The sequence below is a fragment of the Amia ocellicauda genome, chromosome 17 (genome assembly GCF_036373705.1).
Source record: "Amia ocellicauda isolate fAmiCal2 chromosome 17, fAmiCal2.hap1, whole genome shotgun sequence".
Classification (NCBI taxonomy): Eukaryota; Metazoa; Chordata; class Actinopteri; order Amiiformes; family Amiidae; genus Amia; species Amia ocellicauda.
The window spans coordinates 22766624-22791018 of NC_089866.1; the positions used below are offsets into that span (position 1 = coordinate 22766624).

A 24395-nucleotide genomic window follows, 5' to 3' on the forward strand; every position below is an offset into this window, starting at 1 on the left:
TGCTCCAGCCAACGTACTAGTGATGATGAAGGTAGCATTGATTTTTTTTTTTAAATAAATAGATTATTTTTCCTAGAATAATGCCCCTCAGAGTGTGTTAAAGCAGCACATTAGAAGGCAAAGACCTGTTTTAATGAACACCACTTTTCAATACATAACTGCAACTGTTAGTACTGTATGTTTCTAATCTTCCCATGCAGGGAAACTACAGATGTCTGAGATCCAGGTATCATGCAATAGGTTTTAACCAAATAAAAAGAAGTACTCAAAAGGGCTTGTATTACTAGAAAAAATGCTTAGAATCCCACAATCACACACTATTAAGTAAACTTTTTAATAATCGCTCCAACAGACCCCCCAGGAACAGAGGTGAGGAGACCTTCACCTCTCTTTCCACACTACAAACAGTAACTAAGATGTCTTATGGGGGTTAATCCAGGCCTAACTATTGTTATATTGAAAGTTATATTCAACAGTCTAATTTAGCTGCCTATGTATTAGAAATAGATTGGGCGGTATTTTCAATTGACATAATTTACCTCAAGTACCTCAAGCTGTCCTGGGAGGCAGTACTGGAACATACTGCTTTATCCAGTCCAAGATTTTCCACAACGTAAGCCTACTTAATTTCATTCTTGACACTCACTTTGTAGTGCATCCAGCCATTTTATATTATGGTATTTTTTTAACTTTATAAAAGGTATAATTCAAGGTACTACATCCTGCGGCTCTTCTTTCGTCAAACATTTTCAGGCCAATTTTCACAAACTATTTCCAAGTTCAAGGTTCAAATGCTTTCTTTTAAAAGAAAATGCAAGCCGCTCGTTTCAAAATCTCCTGCTGTACCACAGGGCGCTTTTTTTCCAAGAATCTTTAGAGGAATTAGAAAATATCAGCTATATTGCCTTTGTAATAAATGCCTCTTTCTGCAATGGAAATGGGAATAAAATAAAACAAAAACTTAAAAGCTTTAGTTTTCAATCACAAGGTTATCAAAATGTGGGTGGGATGACGCTCCCCCCATTGTACGCACTGTATTTTGCGAATACAAAAGAAACCTCAGTTAAAGATATCAAAGAGATCAACCAGCAGCCATATTGCCCATCTTACCCACTTCCCTGACACCCTGTGCAGGTTGGATCTTTATCACCGCTTGAATTAATTTTTCCCCACCGTGATTGCTCTCCCAGAAACCCCACCCCGGTGATGCGAGATCACCTCCCTGGAGTGGTAGTATCTACAACTGGGACTGTACCATCAGCCAGGGCCTGCTCCTGCTCCTGCTGGCGCTCCTGCCGCTCCTGCTGCTGCTGCTGCTGCTGACGGGAGCTTTTACGTTTCACGTAATCGTGGTCAACCGGTGTGGCTGTGTAAGGTGGGGATGTCAGACCTGGCCCAGTGGAGGGGAGGGAGGTCCCGGGACCCTGCGCCGTGCCCATGGAGGAGTGTGAGTCCTCATCAATCACAGACGGAGGCTTCTCCCTGGAGGGGGACAGGACGGACAACATCAACCAGAGATTGGGAGTCCTTGGCAATGCAGAATGAATGGGGCAGGCCATGGAATCACATCAAATAAAACAAGCACTTCTGTCTAAAGAGGGCATGCTCACTCAATGCTTCAAAACCCACCTGTGCCGTTAAATTTAAAACCAATTGCCAAGCCAAGCATTGTGACTCTGTATTCCTCCATCGTTGTACAAAATTAACAAGGGACAGCTGTGTTTGAAATCTCGGTACTGCACAACTGGCACAGCACTGGAATACAATTTCCCGACAATTGTGAAAAGATAACAGTTTATATTTAATATATTTAGGAAGGGCAGCAACCAAGAAAAGGCAGTGAGTGATAGAATTATCAGGAGAATTGTCATTTATTATAATTTATTTTTCTATGGGGGCTAAAAACTAAGAAACAAGTAGATTTAAAATATGTCCTCAACGGAAGCACTGCAGAATCAATGCAATGAATTGGAAGATTTGACGATACAGATTTAGAGATGCTAGTTACTCTGCCCAAACCCCTTCCCACCAGGAGCAGTTGGGCGCAGGTACGGAGAGGGCATGTTCACTCACTTCTCACTGGCTTTAGGCATGTTCTTTTCTTCCCCTCTGGCGAAGGGCCCATCCGCCGCCTCCTGCATGATGTTGAAGAGCATCTGGTGGTCCAGGTCCTGCTCCCCAGCCTCCAGCAGCTTCAGGATGGAGGCGCTGAGCCTGAAGTGTAACTGAACAGGACCAGGCCGTTAAATGTTTACATCCATTTCCAACAGTCTTAAGTGACTACTCCCAAGAAAACACCACCAAACCACACTGCTCACTCTGCTTCTTTCTCAAAGCGATGCATAAAACCACCTAATGGGTTTTCTTTATTAATATGAAAGCTGATATTACTGGACAGCAAACATAATAAATCCCTGGCTCGGAGCACTGTTTGCAGCCCTGTGAATTAATTTGGCACATGCTGCTTTTATTGCAGCCAAATCCCCCTACTAACCTGGACAACAATTATGTTTTTTCCTGTTTTAGCTCAGAGTAGTCTAGAAATTTCCATTCGGAGAACCTGCAGTCAAAACTGACCATGGCTTAAAGGCTTTCTAGACAACCCTCCACCCCACTCTTCCTACCTCCAGCGCCTCCATTGCCAGCTCCGGGGGGTTGTGGTAATGGATCTTGCGTGGATACCGAGCAGCCTCCTCGTGCAGGTAGTGAGCTGCCTGAAACACGAGGAAAAACCAGGTGTGTTATCTTAGCAATGTCGCTCTTAGACACTCTTGCTGTCCTCTGTGTGTCAGACCCCACCAATGGCAATGTCTAGTCTAAAAAATAAACCAAGAAAACGTTGGTCAAGCACAAGAACTGGAGACATTATTCTAAAATAATTTGCTTGTTTGTCTGTGTGCTTTTTTAAGAGCTCTACTTTGTATCACAACATTTCCCCCTCAAATTCTCACAAAGTTCACACTGAAGTGTCAGAAGGTAATGACATACATAGAATGCAATCTCATTTAAACTAGTATGACATTATATTAGGATCTGTAACTGGGTAGAGATTTACACTGCGTTCCATACACTGGGCTGATTTAACAACTCCAGTCACTAATTTTCATTTCAGGAAATAAAACATGGAAATCAATATGCAGAAAAGGTTTTCCTTGAACTTTCTTAAACCCCTTCTTCTATGGAACTCTTCAGAACAATAGGATGGATTTCCTCACCCTAATTAGCAGAAACATAAAAGAATGTTCTATATTCATATAAGTATAGGTTTTATTAAATGAAGATTATATTGCATTTCTTGTGTGTAAACAATTAAATCTCAGAAGCATAATTTTTACTGTTGTAATACACCATGCCTATATCTCAGTCACAAAATGGCTTCTCTTGTTCATTGAGTGCTGAGCTGAGAAACCTGGGCAGATACTGCACTTTGTCAATGGGTAAGCTGGAGATACACCAGAAACCCTGCACAGTCTGTAATTCGGTTAAAGTCCAGTCAGCCACATCAACCACCCTTCACACAGTTGACCAACCACATCTGTAATCAATCAACAGGATTTACCCAGAGAGCATAAAAAATAATCTCCAGAAACCAATAAGCACTGGCCCAGCAGTAAACACAGTGATCACAGACCTGTCCACCACACAGCTGGCAGCTTCACAACGCACAGCCAGAGAGAACACAGGAGGTGCGAACACTGACCCCCAGCTCTGGCCGGCACCACAATGAGTGCTGTTACCAAGGGCCAGCACCACTCCGTCCTGCTTCCATGCCAGCAATTACAAATCCACTGACCAGATTGCAAGAGCGCAGTACTTACAATAACATACTGTGCAATTCATATTTTCATTTTGTATATTTCTTAGAAATCATTAAAGGATTAAAGCTAGCTTGTAATCTACTCTGACGATTTTGCAAGAAAAGCACAAATTCTCTTAGTATAAATAGCTTTATATCCACAGGTCATACTGAATAGTGTTCAGTGGTTTGCAGGAGAATGATCATTACTGCCATAAGAAGGTTCTTAGCTATTCCCCAGTGTGGGACTGCATGATACAAAGTGACATCTCCCGTGCTCGCAGTGACAGCAGTATGAAGCGCTGTGTTCATTAGGACAGTGTGTACACTTTAGAAGCCTTCCATCTGAGCTACAATTCACACTCACTTGACATGAAGGATTTGTTTTTGTTAAATATATGAATATACATCTCAAGCACAGTTAACTGAATAATGCCATCAGATAACAACAAACATAAAAGCAATATGTTTATGTTGAAAGAAAGCTCAGTGTCATGTATTGTCTGGCATCCTGATTGGCATGATCATATTCATGAGGTCCACAATTCTACAGGCAAATACATATTCCCCGTGGTTTTCTGGATGTAGTCCTGTGGAACAATTTCTCCAGGGAAGAAATACCACTGTAACATTAAAATAGTCATTCTGGCAAGATGGGGCTCAACCTAGTGAAAAGACCGGAGTGTGAGAAAGCATGTTTGGGAAGTGAATTCATGCTGATGCACAGAATCATACAGGTCTGAAGGCTCATTTCTTTTCAGACACTAGTTTTGTTTTAATGCATCCAAATGACAAGCAATGTAGGCTGCTAAAGAAGATGGAGACAAGAGGTCAAAAAGAAATAAACTACTCCTTTGTTATTACTATTATTAACACTAGCGCTGTATGTAGACCTGTTTGTAAAGCAGCAGGTATTCATGGGGCGACTGCCTGCGTTTCTCCGAGATCTTCCCCAGCATATAGTGTATGAGCCACTCCTCCTCGTCTCCATCCCCCTCGCAGCGGGCCGCCCTCTGGAAGCACTGGAAGGCCGTCTCCAGCATTGTGTCTCGGCGCTCCTCCATCTGAAACTAGCAAAGCGTCAGCTCACAGCACGAGTTAAAACGCATCCAGAATCCCATAAACGCCCTCTGTTCTAGACACCACTGGTTGTTCCCATTTTCTGCTCTAGGTCAACTGAGCTGCTTGGATCTGATCATTGGGAGATGGGACATTTGAAGTAGGCGATGCACCTGAGCAGGACTAAAATCTTGTTGGACAGCACAGGGCTGAAACCTTCACTACCTTTACTACACTGGACATTTGCAGTTAAACTTTTTCAAATGGACAGGTTTCTGCATTCGGGGGCTGGGGGATCTTTAACTTAAAGTTCACTTCATGTTACAGCTTCAGCCACAAGAACCACTTTGACTCAGGCATTCAACAAAGTGAACTGAATATCGCCTAAGAACCACTTTTGAACATACACAGAATAGGAACTGTACACTTTAGACCTGATTAGGTTGGTTGGTCACCAATCTGAACCCAGGATTTGTATTTATCGAGTAAATATACATCATCAGTGGGATGTTCCACTCACAAAGTGATTGGGCAAGTATCTGAACTACAGTGCTCAGGCTAAAAGACACATTCTGACCCACCAGGAAAAGTCACTGGATGAGCCAATAAGGAATCAAATTCATTGACACCTGCCCCCTTCTCCATCCTCGAATCTCCAGACCCTGAACCACCACCAGGCCCCCTACCTGTTTGATCACCTCCGAGGGCAGCTCAGTCTTGAACTGCTTGAGCTGCCGTGATGCGAAGGAGTGCAGCGCGTAGGACATAGTGCCGTACTCGATCCACAGAGACAGATTGGAGCCATCGATCTCCAGAGCGCGCTTGAAGCAGTTGAGCACTGACATGGAGTGTTTCCAGATGGGACCGTCACTCTTCAGCTCATTGGAGTTCAGCTTGTCCTGGATGCGGCTGGCTCTGGCTAGAGCCATGCCGGCCCAGGAATCAAACCTATGTGACCACAAATCAAGACAGAAATACGGTAGGGGGGAAAAAAAAAGTTTTATTTGGAATGTGTCTGCTATCTTCTATATTATAATATTGATCCTGGGAACTGGGCACCATTTCAGTTTGACAGCAGTTTGGGATACGCATTGGACATATTTTTTACCCAGCAAACATCAACCTGTAATGCCCTCTAACACTGAGCCACAGAGACACTCAAGACACATGAGTAGCAGGAAATGCACGATTTATCAAATATGTCTAAAAACATCCTTCAGAAGGACTTGCTATTCATTCTTTAATGTAAAAACCTTAACATTTCATCTGTTCTTTATAGTGATGCACCGATCCAATAATCCATATCGGTATCGGTCTGATACAGGTCAAAAACATGATCGGGATCGGGTATCTGAAATAATAGATGTAATCCAATAAGATCCACCTACAAATCTAGACTGAAACTTCACCTTAAAGTTGAACTCCACAGAAAATCCATATTTTCTCAGGTTATTCTATAAGTAGAAACATTATGTGGAGTGAGTTTTTCATGTCCATCTCATTCTATGAACCAGAAATCAGAGATTGAGAAGTATGCTGCAATGTCCCCAGGGTCCTAATTCTGGAGCTGCTTTGCTGAGAGTCAATGAGGGAAATCAGAAAAGTCACGAAAATCTAATGACCTGGATCAAAGTGTTCTAGGATTATAACAGTTGCATTGACAAATTCCATATATGCACAATCGGTGGAATTCTGCAGACCTTTGCATATCTGCGCTACAATAACGTGACCAATGGCTTCCTCACAAAGATGAAAACACTTTTAAGTGCATAATATGTGCAGTGCAATTAAACTACCACAAACCTACAGCTGGTATGTTATCCCAACCAAGAGCCAAACACCCTTGTGCGAAACTAGCAATGACAGAAAAGGAAAGAGGAGCAACAAATGAATATTATTAAGCTACATATACACAGCCAGCTATTTTGCAATGTATATTGTAGTCACTGGAACTCGGCTGCACAGGTTTTTTCTGACCAGCAGTCTGTGTGTGGTTTGGAATTGTGGAGTTAAGTAGATTGTATAAATTTGTTACATAGATAGTCTAATACATTTTGTATTTCGCTGTTATGACCGGAAAAACATTAATACAAGGACGCTAATGTTTTCGTTGCAGCTCACATTGCAAAACTATTAGGCTATTGAATGAAAAAGACAAATTGAAGATCTTTATGTGAAAACTTAAATGTATGACACTGGAGATATTTACGTTAATGTTAAGTTATCGGAGTTACATTCTACATTTAAAAGTTTTTTTTTTACTGGAAATGCTTTTATTTTTAGATATATATGTTGAGTTGAGTTATTTATATTGTCATCTTTGAAATCAAGTGTATAACACTAGAATTATATATATTTTGTGTTATCTAAATGCTGTAATTAGAATTTTACACAGTTGTACTTTCAGTGATATTTCAGTATTCATTTTGAATATTTAATGCTGCTTAAATATTTTTTTAATTTAAAAGTTTCAGTAAATAAAAGGAAGCTGCATTATTGCATAAGTCATGTTGTTGTGGGTGCTGTATTTTTTCCTTTATGAAATCAGAGAATTTGTTTCACAGTTTGAGCATGAGGATTTTTAGATGACTATCGGAAGCAAAGTGCATCCATACAAATGGCATATTAACAGGTTAGTAGTAAAAAATATGTATCGGATTGGTATTGACAGATAGTCAAGGTTGAGGTATCGGTATCCGAAAAGAAAAAGTGGCACTGAGCAATCCCTAATTCTTTATACTGCACTTTTAGTCTCTGTAGTAAGCAATACCATGAGTGTCCTCTAGGGAAAGCTAAGTTATTTTCTATGAAAAGTTATTTAGTAACTTAAAATGCAAAAAGTAATGAGTGACTATACAAAGTTTTTTGTTACGTACTGTTCAGTAAGTGTTTTTTCTTTTTTTTCATAAAAGTGCAAAGTATTTTGTCCAGCAAATTCACATTACATTAAAATGTTTTATTTCCATTAAGAGTAATGTATAAAGCACAAAATAAATATGGCATTTCTTCTAAAAATGCTCCAGGAGCATTCAACATCTACTCATTTGTTAACAATTTCAATTTTTATTTTTTATACAGATGCAATTCTAATCATTTAATTTACTCTGTACTAGAAAAAGGACATTTCAACTCTTATGCCTTTGCAAGTGAACATAAAAGTTCAAATGGCAAACCAACCGTTCTGTATTCAGATAAACCCATTAGCTTCACAAGGAATACAGTGATCGTACAACATGTATGCCTGACTGATGTCAAGCACCTTTCAGTACTGACCTGTCCGGACACACACAGATGTCATGCATGTAGAATTTAATGGCTTTGGACTGCTCCTTGTTCTTGAAGTGATAGTCAGCTAAAAGGTAGTATAGCTCATTCACCACTGGGGGCGCTGGTCCTGCTCCATCAGGGAGACAAGGCACCTGGGGAGAATGGATATAGAATACAATGTGATCAACCTGCCACTGAACACATCCTTTGCTGTGACCCCGCTCCTCACAGGTCTCGGGATAGGGAGTACCAACAGCTGGAATGACTGACCTGACCAAACAACTGGAATCTCAGGCAGATTTAACCTAGAATCCAAGTCCCCAAAATGTTTCACTTCAAACAACATTTGTAGACATAACAATGGGGGACTTTTGCAATCACTTTTTCAGAGAGCTTTTTCACGCTGAAACCCCTTTGTCAGAAGGCTGTCTTGTTCAATCTGCACCATACACAGTGCCAAAAATACAACAAAAACAAAAGGAAACACTTAATCCATTCATTAAACAGAAGCAGAGACTGTTTAAGAGAGGAATGCAGTGATGGGGGGGGAAGAGAGGGATCAGGCAACCAACAGTATTGTATCACATCTTAGTATTAAAATACAGCATGTAAATCAATGTGCTGCAGTTTTCCATACTACAACCAAATGCATTAATGACTAATGCCAAATTTCTTCATGGCTAAAGGCTATGCAAAAAGCAACTGTGAGGAAAATGAAAAACAAAAACAGAGCGAGAAAGAAAAATAAATACATTTTAAAAATCCTGCTACTCGGTTTTGTTTATGGCTCGCTCTGTATGTTATCTTTGGAATGGCCCCTAAGTAAAGGAAAACATAACTGATTGCTTGGCACAATCCATTTCCAGCAGTGATTGGAGAGCAAATAAATAGATAAATAACCAGATAAATAAATAAAAATCAACATGAACATTTACAGCTTGACTGTGCTCGCCCTCACGCTCCATATTTAGTAATTGGAGACCCTTTCCCTGTGTGGAGGGGGTCTGCAGCAGCAGTGATTCTCTCGATTTGGCTGGCCTGCACACAGACCACGTAACCACAGTGTGAATAGCTCCTCAGACACACTGGGCACAGGCCTCCCATTATTACTGACTGGGGGAGGCTGCCAGTTCAAACAGCCCAGCTTGTTATGTTTTACCAACATGTTCTTCTATCAATATTTATAAAGACAGATACACAAGCGGGGGGATTGGGAGAAATTCAGGAGAGCTTGCCAGCCACATAACCTCACTGCAAGAATGAGAAATATGTAAGAAAGCAAGAGAATAAACGTACCCTGTAACACGTTTGGTACACTTAAGGTTTTGGGGGGGTGGGAGGATATGAAGCATGTAAAGTGACAGAATATGGATCTGTTCAAAATATCACGGCGTGATTTATGCATGAGAAGAAACATACAACTACCTATTTCATCAATAAACATTCATGTTTGCTGCCGAACATGTGCTGTATAATGCTGAAGATAGCTAAAATGGACTGGAGGCAAGGTGCAGAGGGACATATACCAGTTCAAATAAAGCCTACAGGAGAGTGCTTGGCTTTTGTTTATTTTCCCACAATTATGGTACCGAATGAGATTATGAAATCTGTCTTTATAATTTGAAATCACATTTGAGAAAAAAACTAAACAGAGTATTATTTTAACCATCCAGTGGTGATTATTATTAATTTATTTTTTAAATCAAGATCAGAATGACAATGGTTTTGTGTCAGAGAAGTTTATAATACATTTCCCAGCAAAGCAATCTTGAGATTATATGTATTTTTCAGAAATATGAACCTATAATGCTTCCAAAAAAAGTTTTTAACAACAATGCTTATACTGATACTCAGCTCCCAGGTAAGATGTATGAATGCATTTATCTGGTATTTAGTTTCCAGACAGGAATCAAATTGTTTCTTTTTCATTTGTCATTGCACTGAGCACAGCGACCTAAATTGATGAGGGAATTAATGCACCGCCAATGTAGCAAACCATCATCTATCCATATTCCATAACCGCATCATCCAATAAGGAGTCGCAGTGAGCCGGAGACTAACTTGGTGGATACAGGGAGCAAGGCAGTGTACATCCTGGAAGCGCTGTACCAGTATGTACCATACATGAAATACAATTTAAAACAAAAAACTGGCAAAACAATTCCTTTAGAAGACAGTGACCTTGTGCGACACGCCCTCGATGTAGGCCGACACCTCGTCCATGGTCAGGGTGGGCTTGTCACTGCAGGGGACGATGCAGGAAATCCTCTTCAGCAGGTTGGCCAGGTCTGCGGAGACGGTGCTGGTCTTGTAGCTGTCGAACTCGGGCAGGGTTTTGGGCTTGAAGTACTCGAACATAAACAGCGCGTCATTCCAGAGCAACTCCACCTGCAGCTCAGACAACAGGCATCAGAGTCAAAATGGCTTCCTCACGTCACGCTTTGGGATCCAGGGGGCGGTGACATATAGATGACAAATTTAAGTATTGAATACATGTCTTTTCCTGACTATGGGATTAAGCGGGCTAAAATTGAAAATCCAAAGGGGGAAATTACAGTATATGATTTTCCAGAGCTGCTTTACATTCAAGGGTAAAGCGAACAGACTTTCATTTCACTGTACTTTAACCCAAATCCAGGTTTATAGAACCCTGCTGCCCCAAGTGAATGGATAAAGCCAAGAGTAATGGTTAATATCAAACAAAGATCTAAAGAAATACCCACCTGCTATGAAAGTGGTGTCTCACTTGTTTTGCATGAAAACCAATCCTAATCCAAATAACTACAAAGTACATTGAAAAGTTGGAGACTCATGTCAAGTTACTAGCTCAAAAAATGCGCTCGCAAAAACAGACCATAAAGTCTTTACATCGGGCAGATCAACACTGGTACAAACTAGTCCATGCAAGCACCTCCAGACAAAAAAACAAAATAAAAAGAGGATTCAAGGGGAGACTAATTGCATTTGACGTACAGGCAGCTGACGGCTCCCTGAAAGCCTATGAGGGCAGACCACTCAGACTCATCCTTTTTGTGGTGTAAAATCTAACATCACAGTGGGATTCCAGCAGGACTCTTTCCTATCAACACTGCCCCAAGTGCATCGACAGGACTCACTCTCTCATCTCCAGCCAAAGAACAGCCCTGAATACAAATGGTTCGCTGTACAATTAAACTTTTCTTTCTTCTTTTTTTATTGTTATTATGCTTTTATTCAGAGCATCATTTGTATGGGAATGCACTGCTTGCCACAGAAAGAGATGAGCAGTCAATATATTTTTAAGCTGGCTGTTCTTTTGCATACATATATCCTCGAGATGCTCAGATCAGTCAATATTGTGTTAAATCTAGTTTTCTCTTTGCTACCGCTTTCCATTTCCCCTTCAAATCCTTAAGGGAGATTTGATATTTTCACTGCTAATCATGTCCCTGGTGGTTTCATTATTTAGTTATTGAGAGGGGGGAAAATACTGTGATTTCACATCAGGTTATATATTGGAGCCTTTGAGATACCTCTCACAAAACACATAACACATAGGATTCTTCTTCGCCTCAAGTGTACAAGGGCTTTAGCTGAATTCAACATTTTGAGCAAAAGTGAAAACCTAATAAAAGAATAAGTCCACATGCAGTTTTATCTACAGTAGGAACATACATTTTAACACTTAAAAGTTGCATCATGCCATCAATACTTTACTTGCAGCACAACACATTCAAATGTTTCTTTGAGGACTGCAAATATTGATCTATGTTTTAGGTTAAATAATTTAATAACTAACATCTTATCAGTTACAGAACAGCAAATGTAAAAACAAAATTCACAATTTATGATTTAACAATTTTAACAAATTGACTGAAAAATACATTAAAAATAGATTCCGAGATTAAAAGTTCAATACTCAGCAGGTAAAGAACAATTGATTAATGGAAACCTGAAAATATTCTCAGAACAATACAGAAAATGAGAAGGATAAGGTTGTTAACTGCAGACCCTACTGCCAAATCATGTACAATAACAACGGTGATAGAACTGTAAATACACCAGACTTTGAGACTCTGACTCACACAGGCGAAACCTTTTTGCTATTCCCCGCTCCTGGCAGGCTTTCAGGAGAGTTTCTGTAAAAAGGTGCCAGTGCCTCTTTTGAACAGACAAGCACAATGCAAGCTGCATCCCCCCCCCGTCCCCGCCCCTCTGCAAAAATATGATAGCCTTTGTATAAACTTATGTAAATGAGTATTATACCAAGTAAATAAGAAAAAAGCTTTTTAGACTTTAATCAGATTGTATTCATAAAATAAAACTATGATACTACTGCACAGGTTGACACTATTTAATCAACTGTTTATCTTTAGACAAAATCAAAGCTTTGACCCATAGGTATTTATGATGATAGTAGCCAAAAGCACTGGCCCCGAAGAGTCAATTTATTGTCTCGTAGTTCTCTATATAAGCTGGGTGTTCAGTTATGGCTGAACTTTGTGGTCAACATTATGGGAAGTTCTGCTCTGAAGTACTTGGTTGTAACACTGTCTGCTGAAGCCTCTGTAAGAAAAACAAATCCACTGATTGATTTATTTCAATAGAAGAGCCCCAAGTCCTTTATTTTTTTCATCTGTTTTTGTTGTTTGTTTTGTTCTTTGAACAAGCACATACTGACCTGGTTTTAATTTATCAGGGAGCTTTATTAATTTCCTCAACGATTGGGAACTGGTGCCCTTTCAAGAAAGGCATTCATCCTTGAAGGCCTGCCTTATACAATTATGTCCTAATTTGACATATTTTCCAAACAAGTTTTGGACCAAAATCCAATTTGAGTTTGACTGCCCCCATGTGGACTATGTGGCAGCAGACTAGAGCAAGAGGTTTTTAAAATAGTGAATATGAATAATCTTTAACAAGGCTCCTTCAGAACAATTATATGATCACAGCATCCATTTTGTGTTTGTGGATCAAAGCAAGGAACAAAGAGGGAGTCGTGAAATGCATTTTGAGAAGGTGTACTGGTTAACAGGACAATCAGCTGGCAAATTAACTTAATACTTTAAATATTTTTTCCCCTAACCTTTCATTAGTCACCTGCAGATAGACACAATAACAGCCTAATGGTAGCAATATATAGATTATAAAAAGTATCGAAATATATTATACCTTTAAAGGTTGGAAAACGAAACATTTTAACAAAGCCAACTTTCTACGATATATGTTGGCAACAATCAGTTCAGCCAGATGTTTAGGAGCTCATAACTAGTCAACGTCTTGCTCAATCAGTCCATTTGTATTTAGTACAGTGCTCTTCCTAAAGTTGCCTCAGAGCGCTTCACGGATTAGAAGAACACAAGATTTTGATGAACACAAAATATAAAAGTGAACCAAGGGCCCACTATCCTGTGAGTGTGTCTGACCTGCTGTGCCGAGTGCTCCTCCAGATAGCGGGCTTTGCTCTTCTTGCTGGGGTAGGCATACAGGCAGTAAAAGCACTGCTCCAACGCGGTCTCCAGCTCCTCTTTGTAAGGGTGGGCGTCCTCTGAGGTGGAAGCAGCAAGCTCCCTCTGTAGCACTCTCACCTACTCACACACACACACACACACACACACACACAGATACACAATGGAACTACCACCCAAGCAAGAGTATCAGGAACTTCCTAACCGTGCAGAGGACACGGGAAACAAAGTACTATAAAACACACTGATTATGGACCAGATGCTTTAAATAACACTGGCCGATTTATGTTCTCAAAATTAATATGTTGCTACTAACTGGTCAAGAACGAGCAGTGATACAGCCTCTGCACATTACCGATGAATGTGATCAGCATTATGTTTATTCCTCAATGGCCAAACTATAAATATGTGAACTGAAGACTCAAGAGTCTCTCGCAGTGAGCACAGATTACATGCCTACCATTTTCACTAAGAAAAAGCTACTTAGCATTAGAAGAGGGAGAAATAAAAGCACTTTAGGTAACAGATTACAAAATAATCAAGCAACTTTTTCCGATTTAAAGATGGGTAAATATCCAAGCTTTTGATATTGTAGTTATTTTAGGAGATGATAAACAGAGATCATAGTCTGCCATGCTGGAAACAAATTCTGGAGCTTCTGGCATCCCCTTAAAACTGTGAAACTGACTATTATTTATTAATCTGGCAGCCGCCTTTGTCCAAGGTGACTCATAAGAGTTACAATTATCACAATACAAAGCGTTACATTTACATTGTCAGTCACGGTAACGCATGAACTTACACCGAGTAACCGAGACTGTAGTTTGTTCCATGCAATGCTTAGTTCTGCTTAGTTGTGTAGGAAATCTGCTTTAGGTAACCATGACAAATTTCTCATGTAGCTGCAAGCAATGAAAAGCTTGTTAAACTTACGTAGAATTTCAGGAGCGCACCATCGGAGTTGCAGCACCAGGACCGTCTGCCCAGGTACTCGTGAGCCGTGTTGAGCAGCATCAGAGAGGAGGGCAGCATGGGGGTGTCTGGGTCGTCTGCAGGGGAGCGCAGGGAGATGGGATGAAAGGAGCTCTCACTCTATGTACAGCACCCTGCCATGTTCTATCTAATAGTTTTGCAAACTCTGGTTCTAGGAAATAATTATGAATAAAGTTTTGCATCTTGTATTCGTTTGTCATGGAATGAATTGTTGCCGTCATCAAGTTTGACGTTTCAAAGTGGTTACGGATATCAAATAATTTAAAACTTAGGAATAAATAAGTAAATAAACTGGACGAATACAACTCAAGAATCTCGGGGGAAAGAAAGTAAAATGGTGCCTTCAAACAGAAAGCCGTTCAGTTTGAAAATTAAATCAAATTATTAAAATAAATGCTTTATATAATAATTTTAAATAATCTTTTGAAGACATGATGGTGTGTGCGGTCTGGTGGATATGCCTCACCCTCCTCTTCCTCCCCCTGCAGATGCTGTTTGCGCATGCAATGGAAGGCCGCCTCTTCCTGCTTGATGATGCGGTGTAGGATGATCCAGGGCAGCACAGACGACATGCAGGGCTCCTTCGGGTCTTCGGAAACTGCCATGCTGCAGTCTATCAGCTGCAACATGGGAACCAGACAGACACGCAGGCAATGAGGTCCATGAAATCGCAGTAAACACGTTAACTTCACGTTACTGTGCTGTATAGCCATGGAAACAGATTTCTCTTTTTGTCACACCAACTGCATTTTACTGGGGTTGATACAAATTTAAGACTGATCTTCAAAGTTGATCTCAACAATGACATTGGTACAGGCTCACTGGGTTAGGCCTGTATCACATCTAAACAAACACCTCTTCATAAATGTATAAGCCAGCTAATTGTTTTAAAGATCCATCTAACTTGTTTAACATCTAACTTAATTATTAAATGTAACAAGATGGGGGGGATTGAAACTGTAAACAACAATCAGTATTAACACTTGAGTTTTCATAGACTAGAGAACACAAAATCTCTAAGTGTCACAAAGCAGTATTCGACTCTACAATGAAGGCACAGGAAAAGCAGCCCCAGCGAGGCCTTACCTGGATGAGGTTGCTGGTGAGGCGTGCCATGCTGGCAGAGCGGGCAGAGGTGTGGAGGATGTCGGGGTCCTGGGACAGGCACAGCTCCACTCCCAGCAGCAGCTGCGTCACCGTCGTCACCCACTCGTCCTTGGCGGAGGGTGTGGAGACATTGTTCATCTGCTGGAAGGCCTCATTGAGCGACACCTCAGAGCACTCCAGGCACTGGCGGAAATCCTCCTGCTGCAACAGGGAGTTCTGCACACGACACAGAGGTATCCAGCAACTAAGAAATAGCTCACCTAACGCATAGACTGATCATTCTCACATCACTTGACAGTAATACAATTAATCATTCCCCCATAGAGTAGGATTTCCCTCTCGTTATTGCAGCTCCGGAGCGCCATACCTGGAGCAGGAGCAGCTGTGCAGGTCTTTCTGGCACCGAGGTCACGAACTCCAGGGCCTTGACCCGGCCAGCCCCGCCGCTGCTGAGGGTGGGCCGCAGGAGCTGCACCACCGTCTCATAGTCTCCCGACTCGAACAGCCGCTGGATCTCCTCCAGGGACTGGCAGCGCTCCAGAGACTTCAGCTTCTTGTCGATCTTGAAGGCAAGGAGATGCAAAAGAGGGAGTGGTCAGGTGTCGACTGTGCGAGGATAAATTATTTGTACTGGGTCATCTTCTGTCCCATCTAGAAGTGTGGCTGCTTTGAGGTGTATTCCTGGTTCTACCCCCCTTGACACACTGAAATTAACACGTTCCTTCATGCAGCAAACCAATGGACCAGATTTGGACTTCAGAACTGACCATACTCATGTGAGGGCTCTCTAAGAATGACTAACTGGACACTCTCAGTCTCACTAACATCAGAACCAGGGCAGTCCTACAAGCTATGAGGACCCACTGAGCTCAGCGATGCTGAGCAGCCTGACCTCTTCCACAGAGATGGCCGAATCCATTCGCAGGTTGGGCAGGTGAATGGTGTACTTCTCTCCCTCTTTGCTCCCAGCCTGTAGTGCTGCCTGACTCTGCAGCATCCCAGTACAGATGTCATAGCTTTCCAAAGCCTGGTCCATATCCCCCTGGAATAAAAAAGCAACTCATTAAGATTCAAGTCCTTGTTTTTGGGATTTAAAACATGCATCACTAAACCAGAAGAAACCTTTGCTTTATTCCTCTCACACACCAATCAATTTACTTTTGCATGCAAACATTTTACGTAACATTTGTGGGTCTAGACGAGTGACTGTATTTCCTAGGATGAGGATGGAAGACAGTCAGTACCTGCAGTGCCAGGAAGCGAGCCTTGAGCCAGTACACTCTAACTACAAAGGGGAGCCAGTCATTGTCAAACAGGTCCTTCTGGGAGGAGGTGAAGGCCAGCTGCATCAGGTCCCCCTGGAAAAACTGCCCTGGAAAATCTAAGCCACCTTGGTCCCCACTTTGAGCAGCTGGGCACTTACGGGGAGACACTGTACCACACATTTAGGACAAGAAAAGAAAAGGGAACTGCAGTGAGGTTCCAATAAGAGTAAAAATCTGATTTAGTCTAAATTCATGGTTGAATGATTTGGTGCTGAAGGAGGTCATTACAAAACAGTAAGATAGAATAGCTACACAGGAATTTCAAATAACAGAGACTGATCTAACTCCCTAGAGTGAAATACATTTTTCTTTCTAAGTTAACAAAGACTGTTGCTGAAACGTAACACAAAGCTGCACGAATTACGTATTTTTTACATAAGAATCTCAGGTTAACAACGATAGTCTTTACCTGTGGAATTCTTGCCCTTGGTTGGTGACCACTGTTCCAGCTGGAGCTCCATACAGGACAGACTCATCACCATCATGTCCTGCACAAGGGGAGAGCAACGGTAACAATGCATTATGGGACTTTGACCGCTACAGGCAGCTTACTTGCAGGATAAGTGCTTCATAAATATATTAACTTGGTTCTGTACATTGAATGTCTTAAAATCACTGCATGCTACCAAAGCAACACCAGCACAGTGAAATGAATTTGACAATGGGCCCTCTTCTCCTGGCCAGAGTCAGTGCAGTACCTTGATGTGCTGGTTGCTGCAGTCCCGCAACAGGGGATTGGGCAGGCCAATGCTGTGTTTCCTCCAGCTCTGATAGATCTCCAACACCACGGCTACCAGCTCAGGTGGCCACTCCTCCAGAAACTTCTGACCAATGGCCTTCAGGAATCGCATCATCAGCTCCAGGATTCCACCGTTGGACATATTGTTGAGGAGAAAGGTGTGAACATCGTGCCTTTCTGGGTGAGAGCAAGACAATAAAAGAAAAATCTAGGTCTCCAGGCAGTTATGTTTTTCTTCTGTAAAGGTGCAATTCGTTTTGTCAGGTTTCTGGCTGGGTTAAGAAATGTTTTTAGTGCTTTAGTGTCTACGTGTCTAAACCATCACTGACATACAGTTTACAGGCATATTTTATCAGCAATACCTACCTGATTCCATGAAAACTGTGGAGTCGAAAGACATACAATGAGACCCCATGAGCTGCTGGTTGTCTTCCTTGACCTCAGACTGGATCTCATAGTTACTCAGGCTCTCCTCATCATCCTCTGGGTCCAGCTTCTTTAACCTGTCGGGACAACCATTATGAAACAAGTCTTGAATTGGAATGCATGGAAGGTAAGTCTTGTATTTCACTGTCTTCACAAATCAAAAAGTTACTCCTAACATTCATGAGACACTTTACAAATTCCTAAGAGCAGTCAACCAGTTAAAAAAAAAAAAGAGAGAAAAATGTAGCTGTTTTATTAAGGATGTATTTTGCTTATTGCAGAAAATATTCTACCTGGATGGAAGAAACTTCAGTAACAGCTCCTGGAAGTCAATTTTCTCCTCTTTCTTGCACTTGGTGTTCCTGACACGAGCTGAACGGCGCTTGGCTGTCTCACCACTATCTTCAATCACTCTCTTCCTCTTTGGGGCTTTCTTCACTTTGTCAGACAAACATGAATCTCCAGCTAGAAGAACACATGGGAGATCTCCATCAGCTCACAGCAAACTCTCTAAACAGTCAACGGTCCCGAGAGGCTGATCATTTATCCCTCCAAATACAAAAAAAACATGTTGTATCAGACAATTCTAGGAATATATATCCCCTTTTCCCAACTTTTGTTTTGTTTAACAATTTACAGATTCGGAAATGGCATAGTTTGAAACTCAGCTGTATGAAGGCAACTGATTATATCAAGCAAGAACAAATGACAAGCATTTCACTTGAAATAAACAACATTTGCTAAAGCTTCTAAACCTGTCAACACATGGACATCAAAAACAATATGTAGTGACTCAAAGTTTCAAAACACTTACACTGAATGGCATTCAACTGAGAATCTGATGTGGAGGATACAGAAAAAAAATATTATGACATATAAGGCTATACAGTTTTATTTTGTACCTATCTGCAGTTCTGACTTATGCCAGGAAGAAATAACAACAACACACAAGTCTAGTTCAGAGTCCATAACAAACTTAGGTAAAATAACTGATATTCAAAAATGTTTTTCTTGAGGAACACTAAAAACTGCTTCACAACCTAGTATTAGGTAAAGAAATGAATGGCAAGAAGCAGCCGTGACTCACCTATGGATGTGGTGACTTCTACCACGTTCTGATTCTGGGCAATCTGCGCCAGGGTGGTGGGCTGAGTGAGAGGGGGGAGCTCTGTGATGGGCAGGGAGGTGTTGGTGTTGCTGGGGATGGTCTGGATCACACTGACAGGAGCAAAAGCATGAGGGGAAGCCTGGAGGCGACTTGGGTCCCGGTACTCTGACAGGTCAATCCTCCTGCCCAGGCTGGGCCGTGGAGGCTCACAGGTGGTCTGGTGTCTGTACATGGCCAGCAGGCTCTCCCCAAGACACTTCCAACTGATGGGGCACAACAGCAATGTATACCACTTAGTCAAGGTAGAACAGAAAATGTATGGAAAGCTTACTTTCATCTTCAAGTTTAAAAACAGTGACCAGTGTTCTTAAAAAGTAAGGGTATACTGTTATAAATGTAGCCAGTAAATACTTAAAACTCCATTCAAGAGCACTCAGACATTCATTTCATAACTGGTCATACTTGTCCTTCTAGCAAACAATGTGAATGTTACTGGCCAAATGCACATTACTAATGCTCTACACTTCATCTGAATCAGGCATAAACTGGTGATGTCATCAGCTTATCGTTTGTTTTCAGCTGTAGAGCGTTTGGTCCCTTTATACTGTATCTACATCTGGAAGTTCCACATGAACAACAGTAACACGGTGAGCAGTAATAGGCATACGTGAAGTAAGGGATGGGCTGTATGAGCTGGAGGTCAGGGGGTGGTTCTCGGCTGCACAGCGCCTGCCGCCTCCTTCGTAGCTCCAGGGCTTCCTCCACTATGGCCTGAGCCTCGGCCCCCTCCACCTCCACGTCATGGACAGACATGTCACTGCAGGGGAAACGCACACAGGCGGTAGAATTAATTTACTTGGCTGACACTGCGTTGTACAAGGCAACTTACATTCGTTAAGGAACAGTAATGACAGAGGCATTAGAAAGATTAGAAGACCATACGAAGTAATTTGATGGTGGAGCAAATCACAAGACAAAAACAGCAATGCAGAACTACAGATCTTGGAACAGTGAGTGTGTTGATCTACCAATCAAACACACAATGCTACGGTGACATGGGCTCACACACCATTTCAGGAACATTCGGAAGGAGTCTTTCCTCAGACAGGGCTGCTCCTTGAAGATCCTCTCCTTCAGAACCAAGCCTTTAGTGAAGCAGCGATCTTTCTCCAGGGCTTTGCAGATAAAATACAGGCAGCCTGTAAAGAGCAAGAGCACATGTACAGTGTTACTTCTTACCTGGGTTACTTCCTTGATGTGATAGAAAGTGTTATACCTACAGAACCAAACACCTTTAACTGTCAAGCCTTAGTTTTCTCTACATTTTAAGTTTGAACTTTCAGTGTCTTCCACAGAATAGGTGCTAAAAACGCTAGACATGATCAAGATGCACAGGCACCCGACCCTGAGCGTTACATCAGGTTTTTAAATAGTATCTCAATCCATTGCGTTTTTTTCTCTACATATATCTCATCTCGGGTCCTGCCCTTGATCAATTCAATTACACACTAGTAGCAGAAGGTTACAATCTAAAAACTGTCAGAACATAACAGTTGGTTTAGTTAAATAAAAAAAAGTTATGGTTACTTGACCAGGACACTTAACGTAATTAAGAAAAAAAATACATAGTAGCAAAATACCTACCATCTTGCTGCTATTGCCAAGTCACTGTCAGTCTTGTCCCAACTTGCTTTACAATATCCTGTGAGTTTATAATCTTGCTCAACAAAAGCGGATATACCCTGCTGCTCAGATTTCATGCTGGTTTATTTTTATTTGATTCCATTTCAGATAATTACATTATTCATTATTCGTGGCGATGCATGAATAGCTGCCGTCTGCCTTCGCAGAATGTTCAACCTGGCTTCTTTTGAATGCGACAGGGGATAGACTATGACCAGGAGAGGATGAAAGGGCGTGCCTAGGCTGTGTGATGTATAATTGATCAGAGCTCCTGCCGACATTGGCCCCTTCCTGAATTCCAAGTGGAGTTTCAACCACCAGTAAGAGGAGTCATGCACACAGCTTTGACTTACTACCCACTGCCATTTATGTTTAACGCTTTAATGTTGAATTTGGACATTAATCCAGATCTTTCCTCTGAATACCCTTTCCCACACCTATGGCTGAGTGCAGTTACTCACAGCTGTAGTCGCTCAGCGTGTAGAGCACTGTGATGAGGTTGTCCAGACAGGGCCAGTGGTCTGGGTTGCAGCGCAGGCCCTCCTCAAAGGCGTGCCGTGCCAATGGGATCCGCAGCAGCCTCAAAGCCACCTGACCGATCTTATACCACATATTGACATCGGTGGAGTCCAGCAGTACAGCCTGCAAGATAAAAATGCAGAATATGAGGTTAAAAAAAATTGTCAGAAATATTGTTTCAGTAAGAGCTTAATTCCTTATGTATTCTTTAAACCTTTTATAGAAACCTTTTTTTCTCAAACCTTGGGAGCCAGGCGTGTCTGGTGCAGATGATCTCTCGGTTACTGTTCTGAATTAATAATTTGCTTAATTAAACCTTTTCTAACCCTGTTCACAAATATGCTATTACATATTTTAGTTAATTTAATATACATACAAACAATTACAAAGTCTAGGTAAGCAAATAAGTGAATTTACAGGTTCAATTCAGTTGTAATGTAAAATTGGAAGGTATGGGGACTAATGGGGAAAAGAGAAAATATATATTTTGTGTTCTAAAAATATAGAATGGAAAAGAGTATTTGTGTGTCCAGCATCTGTCCCACTCCTTGGCACTGCAGTCGTACCTCCAGGTAGAAATCCATGGCAGTCTCCTGGTCATCGCGCAGGGCGGCCAGGTTGGCCAGGTTTTTGTAGGTGGAGTATTTCAGCATCAGTCCCGGGTGCTTCAGCCCTACGTTCTCATCTTCTGAGGGAATCGCCTGTGACAGTACAAGACAGCAAGAGAGACTTTCATGCAGTTTTCCTTCAACTGACTACTCGTCTGTTGTGGTGTGCACATAATCGATAAAAAAAGACAGAGCTTTGTGGGGAAACTGCAGCCGATATAAAAATATTCAAGAAATTCAGTTTAATAAGTTAAATATGATGCTGCAAAACATTTGGAACATTCTCCATAAAAACAGCTGACTACTGTGCTGACTATTGTCTTCACCTCTTTGAGTAGTGGAGTTTCCAACAGTTCATGGTAGGCCTTTGCAGAGTCCTCAAATTGGTCATGTTTCTGGAGATCCAGGGCTTTGTGGTACAAGGAAAATGCCTCTGCTTCCTGCTCAGAAATTGAAATAATAATATGTCACATATTTCAATCAAGAACAACTTACACATTTGTATCAGAACTGCACAAATGATATCAAGAAGAACAGATCTGCCACACTTTGCTAAAGAGAAAAAATAAATCTAAGCTAGGTGTGGAGAAAGGTTTTTATCTCTAGTGTCTGGAAATGATGTCAGGTAGGTAGGTGGTGCTCTTTAAAATAAACCTCTGCACAAACCACCCCAGTCTTAAAACTGAGGTCACCTGAAAACACTCAGAACATCTGCAGATATACAGTGCTATATTATAGGTAGTCAAAAACAGTGTTTACAACAACGCATGCTTGATAGACTCATGGATGTATTTTTTGGACTACGAATCCAGTGGATCTGATTCTAAAGTTTGTGTGTGGTTGTGTGTGTGGCCAGCTCACCTGGGCCTCCTTAGTCTGGGTCTTGTGGCTTTTCAGAGAATCCTCCTGCTCATCCCCCGCGGTCGAAGCCGCGTTTAGAGCTGCGATTCGGATCTGGAAATAAAGCTCGCGGTTAGAGCTTCACAAGTCATTTGGACTTTCATATTTCAGAAAAAAGCTGCGACTCCCTTGATCCCTAACCCCACTGACAATACATCACGAAAAGGACAATACAGGGGCCACTTCAATTACTAAGCAACCACTTACTGGTACTGCATTTCAAAGTTTAAAACTACTAAGTTGCCTAATACTTGTGAGACACATATATTCTACTTTGTATAAAGGACAAGGTGCAATTCAACTTAATTATTTATAACCCTGAATAAACATTAAATGTTAATGACAACTGGAAGAAATACATTTTACTGAAGAAAAAAAAAGTGTACCATGTTCTCTTTCTATCGCCAGATTCTCATCGCCAGTTCATGTTGACACGACCTAGAATAAAAATCTGTTAGAATAAAAACAAACTCGTCTCCACAAGAACGTGTTTTGCTTGTTGTTTTTACCTAATTATTACGTATTTTATACATGTTTTGCAATCCCCTGCAGTGTTTACAAATATTCACTTGCAATGCGTTTAATTTCTATGAAAGAAACAATTCGCTATCTTAATGACAAGTGGTGGTTGTCAAGAAAAACAAGTATCCATTACAATTTCATTTCAAATTGACATTCGTGTATCTTTAATGTATCAGACTATCGCATGAGGCACAAGCACGGTTTAGCTGCTACAATGTATCGTTTACTACTGTACAGTGTGTCTGTATCGCATGCATTGTAAACAAAATACATTCCTATTTTGTTCTTGTTTTCTCTTTTAAAAAATTACACATTTTGTAACAGAAGAATGCAATTTCATGCAAATGTAGCAGAAATTTAGCGTTTCACTTTAGCCCCACTACGTTTCATTGTTTTGTTATTGATCATAAATACGGTGCACAATAACTTAAAACAGCACTCGATTGAGACAAGCAAGTTTGAAGGTATTTTATAAATAAGTCAGAATGTATTGCATTCTGTTTAAGCCGAAACAAAATATAATTTTAAAATAATTTAAATTTTTGAATGCATTACAAATATATATATATATATATATATATATAAAATAAGCACTTAATGCAAGTAAAGCACCAAAATTGCTCACCTGCTATGCTGCCTCCTAGACACTTTGCTGGTCTGTTGTACTTGAACTACCAGCAACACGCAATCCTATTGGTCCAGTTCAACCGGTACGAAACAGCCAATCACACACTTACATACTCACTCTCCAATAGATACTTTTATTATAGACGATACATTACTCATATTATCACCTAATACTTCTGTAACAAGGGCATATAAACGGTTTGGATTTTTAGGTGCTCATTATATATAGTAATCTACGCAAAGCCATTCAAATAATTAAACCGTTGATA

The 24395-nt window shown here is 41.1% G+C and overlaps 1 protein-coding gene across 7 annotated transcripts in view; it reads right to left on the bottom strand.

Annotated features, from left to right (window-relative positions):
* Positions 1–24166, bottom strand: part of cabin1 (calcineurin binding protein 1) — an 86426-nt gene extending 62260 nt beyond the window's left edge. For 3 of the 7 annotated variants that reach the window (XM_066690006.1, XM_066690004.1, XM_066690002.1), the window contains exons 1-28: positions 24125–24166; positions 23364–23415; positions 22939–23031; positions 22404–22517; positions 22036–22170; positions 21412–21592; positions 20337–20466; positions 19935–20084; positions 19247–19530; positions 18974–18997; positions 18453–18624; positions 18100–18236; positions 17693–17910; positions 17404–17482; positions 16914–17101; positions 16562–16711; positions 16037–16231; positions 15649–15885; positions 15029–15182; positions 14503–14618; positions 13528–13689; positions 10304–10510; positions 8129–8274; positions 5542–5803; positions 4690–4866; positions 2625–2714; positions 2074–2225; positions 1256–1482 (exon numbers count right to left, since the gene is read on the bottom strand). In XM_066690006.1, the coding sequence (XP_066546103.1) occupies positions 1256–1482; positions 2074–2225; positions 2625–2714; positions 4690–4866; positions 5542–5803; positions 8129–8274; positions 10304–10510; positions 13528–13689; positions 14503–14618; positions 15029–15182; positions 15649–15885; positions 16037–16231; positions 16562–16711; positions 16914–17101; positions 17404–17482; positions 17693–17910; positions 18100–18236; positions 18453–18624; positions 18974–18997; positions 19247–19530; positions 19935–20084; positions 20337–20466; positions 21412–21592; positions 22036–22170; positions 22404–22517; positions 22939–23031; positions 23364–23366 (4183 nt within the window). In that variant the 5' untranslated portion in view covers positions 23367–23415; positions 24125–24166. The remainder of the gene's footprint in view (positions 1–1255; positions 1483–2073; positions 2226–2624; positions 2715–4689; positions 4867–5541; positions 5804–8128; positions 8275–10303; positions 10511–13527; positions 13690–14502; positions 14619–15028; positions 15183–15648; positions 15886–16036; positions 16232–16561; positions 16712–16913; positions 17102–17403; positions 17483–17692; positions 17911–18099; positions 18237–18452; positions 18625–18973; positions 18998–19246; positions 19531–19934; positions 20085–20336; positions 20467–21411; positions 21593–22035; positions 22171–22403; positions 22518–22938; positions 23032–23363; positions 23416–24124) is intronic. The other 4 variants (XM_066690007.1, XM_066690003.1, XM_066690008.1 and 1 more) reach the window with 3 other exon arrangements.
* Between the last annotated feature and the right edge of the window lie 229 nt (positions 24167–24395).